This window comes from Carassius gibelio, chromosome B15 (assembly GCF_023724105.1).
Source record: "Carassius gibelio isolate Cgi1373 ecotype wild population from Czech Republic chromosome B15, carGib1.2-hapl.c, whole genome shotgun sequence".
NCBI classification, from domain to species: domain Eukaryota; kingdom Metazoa; phylum Chordata; class Actinopteri; order Cypriniformes; family Cyprinidae; genus Carassius; species Carassius gibelio.
Genome location: NC_068410.1, coordinates 1,515,784 through 1,528,283, shown reverse-complemented (window position 1 = coordinate 1,528,283; position 12,500 = coordinate 1,515,784). Strand labels below are relative to the sequence as shown.

General features: G+C 43.8%; 2 protein-coding genes across 9 annotated transcripts in view; one reads left to right on the top strand and one right to left on the bottom strand.

Moving 5' to 3' along the window:
- Positions 1-8,642, top strand: part of LOC127972655 (SID1 transmembrane family member 2) — an 11,152-nt gene extending 2,510 nt beyond the window's left edge. The window contains exons 4-29 of one of the 4 annotated variants that reach the window (XM_052576330.1): positions 1-111; positions 572-617; positions 1,069-1,170; positions 1,259-1,342; positions 1,676-1,775; positions 2,450-2,515; positions 2,596-2,689; positions 2,778-2,833; positions 2,957-2,968; positions 3,383-3,421; positions 3,496-3,573; positions 3,717-3,773; positions 4,333-4,448; positions 4,520-4,593; positions 4,671-4,737; positions 4,804-4,877; positions 4,999-5,122; positions 5,199-5,316; positions 5,597-5,733; positions 5,955-6,063; positions 6,448-6,524; positions 6,606-6,652; positions 6,753-6,858; positions 7,023-7,133; positions 7,960-8,073; positions 8,157-8,642. The exon at positions 1-111 is cut by the window's left edge and continues 54 nt beyond it. In XM_052576330.1, the coding sequence (XP_052432290.1) occupies positions 1-111; positions 572-617; positions 1,069-1,170; positions 1,259-1,342; positions 1,676-1,775; positions 2,450-2,515; positions 2,596-2,689; positions 2,778-2,833; positions 2,957-2,968; positions 3,383-3,421; positions 3,496-3,573; positions 3,717-3,773; positions 4,333-4,448; positions 4,520-4,593; positions 4,671-4,737; positions 4,804-4,877; positions 4,999-5,122; positions 5,199-5,316; positions 5,597-5,733; positions 5,955-6,063; positions 6,448-6,524; positions 6,606-6,652; positions 6,753-6,858; positions 7,023-7,133; positions 7,960-8,073; positions 8,157-8,219 (2,182 nt within the window). In that variant the 3' untranslated portion in view covers positions 8,220-8,642. The remainder of the gene's footprint in view (positions 112-571; positions 618-1,068; positions 1,171-1,258; positions 1,343-1,675; positions 1,776-2,449; positions 2,516-2,595; positions 2,690-2,777; positions 2,834-2,956; positions 2,969-3,382; positions 3,422-3,495; positions 3,574-3,716; positions 3,774-4,332; positions 4,449-4,519; positions 4,594-4,670; positions 4,738-4,803; positions 4,878-4,998; positions 5,123-5,198; positions 5,317-5,596; positions 5,734-5,954; positions 6,064-6,447; positions 6,525-6,605; positions 6,653-6,752; positions 6,859-7,022; positions 7,134-7,959; positions 8,074-8,156) is intronic. The other 3 variants (XM_052576331.1, XM_052576332.1, XM_052576333.1) reach the window with 3 other exon arrangements.
- Positions 8,643-9,750: 1,108 nt separating this feature from the next.
- LOC127972093 (trichohyalin) overlaps positions 9,751-12,500 on the bottom strand; it is a 16,344-nt gene continuing 13,594 nt past the window's right edge. For all 5 annotated transcript variants that reach the window (XM_052575375.1, XM_052575378.1, XM_052575379.1 and 2 more), the window contains 5 exons: positions 10,766-10,862; positions 10,451-10,687; positions 10,326-10,371; positions 10,125-10,226; positions 9,751-10,000 (listed from right to left, as the gene is read on the bottom strand). In XM_052575375.1, the coding sequence (XP_052431335.1) occupies positions 9,904-10,000; positions 10,125-10,226; positions 10,326-10,371; positions 10,451-10,687; positions 10,766-10,862 (579 nt within the window). In that variant the 3' untranslated portion in view covers positions 9,751-9,903. The remainder of the gene's footprint in view (positions 10,001-10,124; positions 10,227-10,325; positions 10,372-10,450; positions 10,688-10,765; positions 10,863-12,500) is intronic.

Sequence of the window (12,500 nt, the reverse complement as noted above, 5' to 3'; positions counted from 1 at the left end):
CACTAAAGCCCTGGCAGAGACACAGTTCTTCTACGTGGACGTGTCGACTCTGTCCAGCGCTGGTGTCCACTATCAGCTGCGGGTCAGTCGTGTGGACAGCTTCACGCTGCAGTGAGTCTCCACCACACGCTGCACAGAGACACCGCTCATATTGAGGCTTTCTGCAGTGTGTGTTATATGCTAAATTAAAAAATATCATCACATGGCTGGAGGGAAAAATAATTCTTGATTGGGATGATTTTCTCCCCTAGCGTAGAAAATAAACACAGACTGCATGTTCTTCACGGATTAATGTATTTTTTCTTTGTTTTGTTGATTGATTAACATTCATGACAGAAAGCATCCTGACAGTAAACTGATGCAGCGCTCTGTTTATGATGTGCAAAGGTCACGGTGTCGTGTCTGGTGTACACACGGTGTCTGTGTGTGAGCAAAGTATCAGTATTAATATAACGATCAGTAGCTGAACATCACACTGCTTTAAACCCTGACCCGAAGCCTTTCCAGAGTCCTGTTTGCATCAGAAGGGTGTGTGCTTCAGGAACGTCACGCTTCTGTTTTCTCTTCACAGGACAGACAAGAAATTCAGCTTCAATGCAACGCCGTCCCAACCACAGGTGTATACACACACACACACAACCACATACACACTTAAACAAAACTCGAGGTAATCCCAGGTTAGCTGAACTATGGTTTCAGGTCAGATGTTGTCCAGCAGGGGTCAGTCATCCTCAGAACATCATCATGATATCAACCTCAGATTGAGTTCAGAAGCAGCAGCATCACCCAGGAAACAGTTCATTTCAGTACATCATAGCTACAGCTAGAAGAATACTACACTAGATCATGGCTGATTATAAACACTGAACACTGACCAGTACTAAACCTGTGTTTTTTCCCTTGAAAAAATCCCTTATTTTTATATTGTTTGATTCTTTACAAATGAGGGCATCTCCAAAAGGAGTCGGGTTTAGCTCACTTCTGGCCCCCAAAATATAGACTCATGCGCACAGACACCTTCAGTGACGGAGTCAGTGTGATGACGTGTGTGTGTGTGTGTGTGTGCAGTTCTTTAAGTACGTGTTTCCTGATGGTGTGGACACAGTGATCGTGAAGGTGAACTCACAGAAGAACTTCCCCTGCTCAGTCATGTCAATACAGGACATCCAGGTGAGACACACACACACACACACACACACACGCAGGTCAGTCAGGTGTGTATGTGGTGATATCTGTCTGTCTCTCTCGATCTGTCCAGTGTCCGGTTTATGATCTGGATAATAATGTGGCGTTTATTGGAATGTATCAGACGATGACCACCACAGCTGCCATCACAGTGCAGGTAACACACACACACACACACACACACACACACACACGCTCACTGCTCATCACAAGAGCTTTCCACTGATGTAAATGTTTTTAAACTAAGGTTAAGGACATTTTATGTCTCCTAACCGTCACTGAAACTGTTTTTCATGTATGTAATATTGTAGTCAGGTATTGAGGTCACGTGACTAAAATGTTTGCAGTGGCTTTTATCTCGCATTCAGTGTTATTTGCATTTTTAATTAAACATTGTTGAAATATGTTAATGTATATGTTTGATTGACAGGAACAGGTGCACCAGCACACATCAGAATCAGTGCACTGTGATTATTATTGTGTGTTTCAGAGGAAGGATTTCCCCAGTAACAGTTTCTATGTGGTGGTGGTGGTGAAGACTGAAGACGAGGCGTGCGGAGGACCACTGCGATTCTACCCACTCTTACCCGGTTAGTACAACCAATCAGAGCACAGGGTTACTCTACTGCGGCCAATCAGAGCACAGGGTTACTCTACTGCGGCCAATCAGAGCACAGGGTTACTCTACTGCGGCCAATCAGAGCACAGGGTTACTCTACTGCGGCCAATCAGAGCACAGGGTTACTCTACTGCGGCCAATCAGAGCACAGGGTTACTCTACTGCGGCCAATCAGAGCACAGGGTTACTCTACTGCGGCCAATCAGAGCACAGGGTTACTCTACTGCGGCCAATCAGAGCACAGGGTTACTCCACTGCGGCCAGTCAGAGCACAGGGTTACTCCACTGCGGCCAATCAGAGCACAGGGTTACTCTACTGCGGCCAATCAGAGCACAGGGTTACTCTACTGCGGCCAATCAGAGCACAGGGTTACTCTACTGCGGCCAATCAGAGCACAGGGTTACTCCACTGCGGCCAGTCAGAGCACAGGGTTACTCTACTGCGGCCAATCAGAGCACAGGGTTACTCTACTGCGGCCAATCAGAGCACAGGGTTACTCTACTGCGGCCAATCAGAGCACAGGGTTACTCTACTGCGGCCAATCAGAGCACAGGGTTACTCTACTGCAGCCAATCAGATCAGTGTTATTGTACTGCAGCCAATCAGAATCCATGTTTGACGTGAGTGTGTGTGTGTTTCCTCAGATGAGCTGCTAGATGCTGGGAATCGCAGTAAAACTCTGGATGTGATTGTTTCTCCTGCCATTAACTGTGAGCCACACACTACACGTTCACTCAGTCGTTCATTCATCCCTCCATCAGTTCATCCATTCATTCTGTCTGCTCTCTAGCGGAGGTGTATGTGATGGGGATGCTCTTCTGTCTGGGGATCTTCCTGTCCTTCTATCTGCTCACGTTCCTGGTGGCGTGTGTGGAGAGTAAGAGGTACGACACTGCTGCTCTGAACCTGAAACTGATGCCAGTGAATCAGTGGTTTTCATGATGACAGCCAATCACATTCTGTCTTTCTCAGGATGAACAGGAAGAGGGAGGGGCTTCTGAACGCTGACGCCTCACCTGCAGAGACAGGTAACTGAGCGTTAGCTGTAATATTATTAATCTGGATCCCAAAGTTATTAATGTCTCAATGTAATGAGTGACTTTATTAAAGTTTTTATTATTTTCTTTTCTTTTCGGCATTTTTGTGTTTAGCATCTCTCTTGGGTAAGATCTGTGTGTGATTTATGTGCATGCTGTCTCTCAGAGTGTGTGTGTGTGTGTGTGTGTGTGTGTGTGTGTGTGCAAGATACACTTCCTGCTTGCTCTCAAACTCTCTTCCTGTGCACATCTGTAGTAGTGACATCACTGCTGTAAACTAACCCAGCACTAACACACTCCTGCGTAGAAGTGGATAGAAACATAGTTCTGGGCATGACGGCTTGATTTACACACAGGAGTGATCTCCGTAGAGAGAGACAGAAATAATAAAGATTATAGTTATGATCAGATCAGTTTCTTTTGGATTTCGTGTAAGTGTGGAGTCACTCCTGTAAGTAACTGAACTGTGTGAGATATTCAGTTCTGAAGATTTAGATGGAGATACACAAGCATCTGTCTAACACTGTGTGTGTGTTTCAGGAAAGGCTTCAGTGTCTCCGTATGAATACGGTTCATTTGGTGAGTTTGTGAAAGTCTTCAGTCAGATTGATTCTTCTGTGTCAGATGTGTGTAATCTGTCTGTGTTTCTCCAGCTGATAACGGCAGCACACTGAGCTCTGAAGCTGTTACTGACAGTTTAGCGTCGACCGATGGGAACTACGGATGCATGGGTACACACACACACTCACACACACACACACACACTCACACTCACACACACACACACTGAATATATTCATGTTGCCAGCTCACTGTCCTCTCATTGGCTGTCTGATGTGCTCTGTTTTCTGATTGGTCTGTTTTTACCACTTAGGATCGGAGACTTTTAAACGGAGAATAATCGCAGCACATCACGTAGCCATCCGCATTGGTGACACGCCCACTTTATAAATCAGCCAATCAGCACCTCCATACGAAATCCCACCCAATCCACAATCAGAATCCCACAAATATTCATCCGATGTCCTGAAAGGCACTGGAAATGATTAGGGCTGCCCTCAACTAAAGATTAGTCTGGTAGTCCTTCACTTGAAGCATTATTTGACTAATCACACGTTTATTAATAAACCATTTCAATCACAATAATGAGCCTTTAATTGCCTATATATAATTAGCCTACCAGACAGTCCAGCTGTTAACGATCTGTGACTTTACCAAAGAGGATTTTAATTTATTTGATCTGCGACTAATAGTTTGGCCAAGCCTCTTCTCGTTGACTTTTAGGGGCAGCCCCAGAAATGATAATTTCTCTAATTGTATTTGTCATTAAATGCAGAAATGCAGAGTAAATCATGGGCTGTTTGCTGAAAGATTTTGCATGGGAAGTCTAATGAAAGATATTTCAGTGATCCAGGATCGGTCCTGATGCTCTGAATCTGAATCTGATCAGTGTGTGTGTGTGTGTGTGTGTGTGTGTGTGTGTGTTCTAGATCGTTCTTTAGAGAGTGTAACCCGCAGTCGGCAGGAGTCTCTGAGTTCAGTGGAAGAGGACGATTACGACACGCTGGTCGACATCGACTCGGACAAAAACATCGTCCGTACGAAGGTGCTCGAACTACCCCAAACACACATCTATAACCGTGTGTGTGTGTGTTTACGGTGCTCTGTCCTTCACAGAAGTTCCTGTGCGTCTCGGATCTCTCTCGTAAAGACAAACGCATCCTCAGCAAGAAATACCAGATCTACTTCTGGTGAGTGTCAAACACACGGCTCAGGACAGGAAGTGTGTGTTACCTCCAGTGACCGTGTGTGTGTGTGTTCTCTGCAGGAACATCGCTACGATCGCCGTGTTTTACGCTCTTCCTGTCATTCAGCTGGTCATCACCTATCAGACGGTATGGACTCTCTGTTTGTGTCTTGATTGGACTTCATGAGGACTGATATCCTGTATTTTCTGACAGGTTGTAAACGTCACAGGAAACCAAGACATCTGCTACTATAACTTCCTGTGTGCACACCCTCTTGGAGCTCTAAGGTGTGTTTGTGAGAGTGTGTGTGTGTGTGTGTGTGTATATCAGACATGTTGGAAGTAAATAGTGGGTACAAAACAGTCTAAAGTGGTACATGTGTGTGTGTGTGTGTGTGTGTGTGCTCAGCTCCTTCAATAACATCCTGAGTAACCTGGGCTATGTGCTGCTGGGACTGCTGTTCCTGCTCATCATCCTGCAGAGGGACATCCTTCACAAACGAGCGCTCGAGCGTAACGACAGCACAGCGCTGGTGAGACACACACACACACACACACACTAGTCTCACATCACTCAGACACAGGCTCTGATCCGCTGTGTGTGTTCAGGAGTGTGGCATCCCCAAACACTTCGGCCTGTATTACGCCATGGGCACGGCTCTGATGATGGAGGGGCTGCTCAGCGCCTGCTACCACGTCTGTCCCAACTACACCAACTTCCAGTTCGGTGAGCCACAGCTGGAGCCGCACCACTGATCGTTCAGAGATCGCAGTCTCCATTCACACACACACACACAACGTCTCATTTCTTCTCATAGTTTGGGGGAAAAATGTCAACATGCATGGATGTATATGTTCCTAGTTGATTTTCATTTCATGCTGACTTTAACTTAACATCTCAGTGTGAGCTCAAAGTGTTTTCGCTCAGAGGGGTGTTTGGCTGATAGTAAAGTTTGGGAATCCCTGATGTGTGTGTGTGTGTGTGTGTGTGTGTGTGTGTGTTTCAGACACGTCGTTCATGTACATGATTGCTGGACTGTGTATGTTGAAGCTGTATCAGAAGAGACACCCGGACATCAACGCCAGTGCGTACTCCGCTTACGCTTGTCTGGCTGCCGTCATATTCTTCTCTGTGCTGGGGGTGGTGAGAAACTCACACACACACACACACACACACACAGAGCTTTGTATTCATGTGTATAATCTCATAAATCAGCCACATCATGTTTATATTTCAGTCTAGTGATGCAGGTTTATGAGGGTTGGGGGTCAGTGATCGGTTAGGAGACAGAAACTATTGTTAACCTGGTAGAGAAACCATGAATGTTTCTAACCTGTGTGTGTGTGTGTGTGTGTGTGTGTCAGGTGTTTGGTAAGGGTAACACCGTGTTCTGGATCGTTTTCTCTGTCATACACATCCTGGCCACAATGCTGCTGAGCACACAGCTCTACTACATGGGCCGCTGGAGACTCGGTGAGACACACACACACACTTTCTCTCTTACACACACACACACACACACACTTTCTCTCTTATACACACACACACACACACACACTCTCTATCTCTTACACACTCTCTCTCTCTCTCTCTTACACACACACACACACACACACACTCTCTCTCTCACACACACACACACACACACACTCTCTCTCTCTCACACACACACACACACACACTCTCTCTCTCTCACACACACACACACTCTCTCTCTCTCTCTCTCTCTCACACACACACACTCTCTCTCTCTCTTACACACACGCACACTCTCTCTCTCTCTCTCTCTCTCTCTCTTTTACACACAAACACATCTGACATATTCAGCAGTAGAGGCTGATGCTGTGTGTGTTTCAGACTCGGGGATCTTGCGCAGGATGTTGAATGTGATCTACACCGACTGTATTCGGCAGTGTAGTGGACCCATGTACATCGTGAGTACACACACTCTAACACACACACATGTGTGCAGCTGAATCTCTCTGATGTGTGTGTGTGTGTGTGTGTGTGTGTAGGATCGGATGGTTCTGCTGGTGATGGGAAACATTGTGAACTGGTCACTGTGAGTAACACATCATCATCGTCTCCCATCTCTCCCAGTCACATGATACGAGCACACGCCTGACCCATGTGTGTGTGTGTGTGTGTGTGTGTGTGTGCAGGGCGGCGTACGGACTCATCAAACGACCCAATGACTTCGCCTCGTACCTGCTGGCCATCGCTATCTGTAACCTGCTGCTCTACTTCGCCTTCTACATCATCATGAAGGTGCTGCTCTCGTGATGACATCATCATCTACTTCCTGTGCTCCTGCCGTCTGACCGCAGGGTTCTTCAGATCCGGTCCTGACCGGCGGTGGCCTCGAGGGCCGGATCTGAAGCACTGTCCTGTGGTTCAGATGTTTATTACTGACTGATCTGTTGTGTGTGCAGCTGCGCAGCGGAGAGAGGATCCAGTGTCTGGCTCTGGTGTGTATTCTCTTCACCGCTGTGGTCTGGGGTTTCGCTCTCTTCTTCTTCTTTCAGGGCCTCAGTACATGGCAGGTGGGTCACTCTCTCTCACACACACACACACTCACACACAAACACACACACTTTACCCCTTTTTGTCCCTTAATTTTAGTTGTTATATATACCGTTCAAAAACTTAAACCAAGAACCAAGAGAAAACATTACCGTCTGTAGCCACGAGAGGGCGCTCTGTCTTCAGTGAAGACTACAGGAGAACTGAGCAGTATAGAGCGCCCTCTCGTGGCTACAGACGGTAATGTTTTCTCTTGGTTCATGTCTCTTAGTTCATTTCACTTGGTTCAAGTCAAATTAATTTTGATAAATAAGTCGCAACTGACTATAAGTCGCAGGACTAGCCAAACTATGAAAAAAAGTGTGACTTAAAGTCCGGAAAATACGGTACTTTTATTTGTGTTCTCTCACAGTAACAACGATACATTGCAGTTCTGTAAAAAGGATGCTGTCTTTGTGAACTTAAGCGTGAAACATTGAAACTCTGTGTATAAGAAATATATCTATAGAGAGTGAAATATCTAGCTTCAAATAGAAACCTGTGTGTGTTAGCATGGATGATTTACATGAATTTGAATGTTTGTTCAATGCATACTATACATTGTTTAAACTGGCGTTTTTAGTTCAATAAAATAACAAAAACAAAAATTTTTTATGTAATGAACAGAATAGTTGAGAATGAAAGTATGTGTGAAAAAATAAATTGGATCCATGCCGCTCTTAAAGTGACAGCAGTCTGATTTTCCTGCTGTGATTATTCTGTGCTCTTGATTATGAGTTTTGTGGTAATCGAGCAGCTCTAGTGTTACCTGTGTGCAGTGATGCTGACCAATCTCTGTGTCTCCAGAAAACTCCAGCGGAGTCTCGTGAGCACAACCGTGAGTGTATCCTGCTCTCCTTCTTTGACGATCACGACATCTGGCACTTCCTGTCTTCCATCGCCATGTTCGGATCCTTCCTGGTGAGTCCAGAACATCAGTCAAGACTCAAACACAACTGGAAACCATTCAAATAAACAATCTGTCCATCTGTCTGTGGTCTCAGGTCCTGCTCACGATGGACGACGACCTCGACACGGTTCAACGAGACAAAATCTACGTCTTCTGATGGACCGATACTAGCCAATCACAGAGCAGCACTGGGGGGAGGGGGTCGGCCAATGAGAGGCCTCGCAAACCTGAATACGTTTACCTGCCAGTCATGACGGTGTGGGAGGAGCCTCAATAAGGACCTAATGCTGATAGGACAGTGAATGTGCCAGTCAAACTGCCAGAGCTCCGCCCCTCAGCCCATGTTCATCGCTTCAGACCTGCTCTGCACATCTCAATGCATTTTTGTACTGTTCTCTGCATCTGTGTGCGTCTGTGGCCTTCTGTGTCTGTGGTTCTGACTGTAATCCGAGCCAAGCTAAACTCATATAAAGATGATTCTGATCTGAGAATATCAACTTTGCACTGTCTCAAATTTACAGATTGTGTTTTACAAAGTACTAATGGAATGATTACTGAATAAAGACTTTTTATGGTTGTTTTCAGGTGTGTAAATCTGTTTTACTTTATGATGACCGTGGACAGGAAACATAATGAGTAACATTACTGGAAACCACGACGGAATTGAGTTTCCACTCAGTTTAGTAGAGATGCTATGACATGTGCCTAGAGATATCAGACACTAGCAATGATTTTAATCAACCACTGTTGTTGTTATTTGGGCTGTATCTGAAATAGATCATACCCTTGATATTACCTGAGGAGATAAAGAAATATTCTAGAAAACATTTAATAGATGTGTGGAGTAAGAACATATAAATGCATAAACACAGTTTAGCTTAAAGATAAAGTTGACCTTCTTTAACTTCAGGTTCTCCTGCTGTTTTGTGTTCATTTGCTCTTTATACATTGACTAATACATTCATACTAATACATACATTTATTACTATATATACACTGATAAATGGAAAAAAAGGAAACGGAGACGACTAGAAGCCAAACATGAGCCACTGTGCTGTTTTGATATTTATACATAATACCGTTAACTTTTTTTTTTTTTTAGTTTCTTAAATAATATAGTAACAAATACATTTTATGACATCACACTTATATGAAAATCAACTCTTTTGCGTAATGTAAGGTTATATATCACAAATAGCGTCTTACCTCAGGAAGCTCCGGTCAGTTTCGCGCGCTCCCGCTTCTGCAGTCAGTTTAACGGTTTCTGTCACGTGATCCATTCAAACGTAGAAGTAAATGTTTATATTATAAAACTTTAATACAAGATTAGGTTGATGTTTTGGGTCTGTCAGATATTTTTAATTGATTTTATTATTAGTTTTTGACTAAAAGGCAGCTATTTTGAGAGATATAATTTTTTTAGATTATAAGTTTTACTGCAGTGAAACCTAGCTGAAATCAATCAATGCTGTGAATGCTGTAAAAATGTCCTTTGTTTACTGGGTGAGAGCAGTAAAATAGGTCAATTCAATGGCACCAAAAGGAATAGTGTTTTAATGTGTGAGCCAAAGTTTATGCAGGGGACTTGAGTCTGCTCAAAATCCACTAATGGTGAGAAGCTACATAAATTAGTGTACAATATCTACCATCAAAATGACATCGGAAACAGGAAAAACCGTATACCTGCATCAAGTAATAAATTAATTTATTTTTTACAAAAATACAGTACAACCGCTATACAAATAAGAATGCAAATTAAATAGTTTGTAAGCATATAAATCCTGCAGAGATCTTACAGCTCATGAACATACACACACACACACACACACACTGCTTCATCTTTAGTAATGATGAACTTTAATCTGGTTGTTGTCATCGAGGCTGAGCTGAACTAACCCTCCGCCGCTGGACGCGCTCCTGAGACTCGGGAACAGAGGACTGAGTGTGTGACGCTCAGGAAAACAGAGAGCTGGTGTGTGTGTGAGAGTGTGTGTGTGTGTGTGTGTGTGTGTGTATGAGTGTGTGTGTGTGTGTGTGTGAGAGTGTACGCATGTAAGGATACATGTTGCGGTTCTTTCGTTGAGCCTCTAGCCAGCGTTTGTTTCCTTCAATAAGACCCTGCAGCCGCTGACCCTCGACCTCTGATGGACGCAGACTCGACAGACTGCACACACACACACACACAAACACACACTTATCAGACACTTTAAACTACATACCCAAAATCAGAACTGTTTCTGCCATCAGAATCAGAATCACTCACCTTGGTGGTGTGTATCCTGAGTAGGTCATGTGCGCTCTGCTGGTTTCTATGGAAACAGGGATGATGATCAGATGAAGCAGCAGGTGATGTGTGTGTGTGTGTGTGCGTGTGTGTGTGTGTCTCACCTGAGCTCAGGCCGCTCCAGCGCGTCTGCAGTGAGTCTGTGGCTCTGTGTGAGAGTCCGTTGGCCAGTGAAGGGGAGGGGGTTGTAGGCCACGCCCAGGAGGGGCGGGGCAACAGGGGTGTTGTAAGAGGGGGCGGAGTCTGTTTGTGTGTCACTGAACCCAAAGCTCCTAACACAGAGTTGAGCTGACCTGAGATCAGCTGCAGAGAGTCGGCCAGCTGCTGCACCTTCACTGGAACTGAGACGTTCAGACGCTCGTGAACCACTGCATGCTTTATATCTTAAGTGTGTGTGTGTGTGTGTGTGTCTGTGTTACCTGTTCCCTCTGGGCTGTACACACTGCTCATCTCTGACTCGGTCACATCAAACGTCACTTTACGATCAGCTGACCTCTCAGCATCATCGCACGACACCTGACACACACACACACACACACACAAAACAAGCTTCCTACATGCCTGGTCATGTGCAGAGGTGGGTAGAGTACCCAAAAACTTTACTCAAGTAAAAGTAAAAGTAATTCTAGAAATATTTACTCAAGTAAAAGTAAAAGTACTAGTCTTGAATAGTTACTTGAGTAAGAGTAAAAGAGTATCGGATAAAAAATCTACTCAAGTAGTTAGTTACTAGTTACTTTGGGTCATATATACGGAGCCTATTTTTATATAGATATATAGACAAAAAATGTATGTAATGTATGTGTGTGTGTATAAACGGTCTGTTTATTTAAGTAACAAATATAGGTGTCATGCCATAACATATTTTTAATACGACTGACTTTATTTTAAATGTGAATTTAACATTGAAAGTTAATGTGATATAAATATTGCCACTAATCTTTCATTGTTCAGAAAGAGAGCAAATAACATTTACATTATTAAACATAATTTTCACTGACAGTCTAGATTTCATTCACTCTCAGAAACTACCATTAAAATCACTGAAACTGTTAACACTGTGAAATCAATATCTTAATTATAGATTCGTACACACATCTGCACTTTGTTTCTGACGAGAGAATTCGGCAGAAAGAGGTATTCAGTAAGTGAGCGAGTGAAGGAAGCACCGGCATTTCAGCGATGACTCATCGAACACCTCTGATTGGCCATTGCATTCAAAAGCTCAACAGAACCGTGTGTGATTGGTTAATGCGCAGCGCTGTAAAAACGCGTCTGTCTCTGGCTCAGCGCCAGCAAGCGATCACAGATCTGAATTTAGCAGCTGATGATATGACTCGCTGAACATACTCGCACTGGTGTGATTGTATTAAAATTAATAAAATCTTAATCGGCTATTCTTTGACTTTTGGAAGCTGCATTCAACCTGTTATAAGCCACACACGTACAACAAACTAATGTCACAGTGGTATCGTGTACTGTAATCGAATGTAGCCCAAGTTATTACCTGTTAAACAGTAGACAGCACACGCGTTCATCTAATAAGGATCTCCATCGCAAGCAAAGAATAGCCTTTGCAGATTAGCTTTCAATTCAGTGCAGTTCCATAGCCCCGTTTTCAACGCTGCTAATATTCTTAAACGTTACAACTCTCTGAGTGAACCGCTTCAGAGCTCAGCGCGTGCAGCATGGAACTGAACGACTCAATCAAACTGATTCATGAACCAATTCACTCGTTTGCCAATTGGTTTGATCAAGCCTTTGAACAGAGTTGACTCAAAAGAATGAATCATTCGCGAATGGGCATCGCTCATTGCCCAGAGAAAAGTAGACGGCGCGTTTGGAATAAACTGAAGCATTTATTGCATTAAGATAAAGTAACGAGAGGGGCGTCGCCCACAGTAACGAAGTAAAAGTACAGATTTTTCCCAAAAAATGTACTCAAGTAAGAGTATAAAGTACCCATCTTTAAATATACTCCGAAAAGTATTCGTTACCCCGAAAAATTACTCAAGTAAATGTAACGAAGTAAATGTAACTCGTTACTACCCACCTCTGGTCATGTGTGTTATTCACCATAAAAGATCATGCATCATGTGGCTTTAAAATATTTCAGTTTTTCTTCAATTTCTTCAAGTTAAACTAAGCGGAATA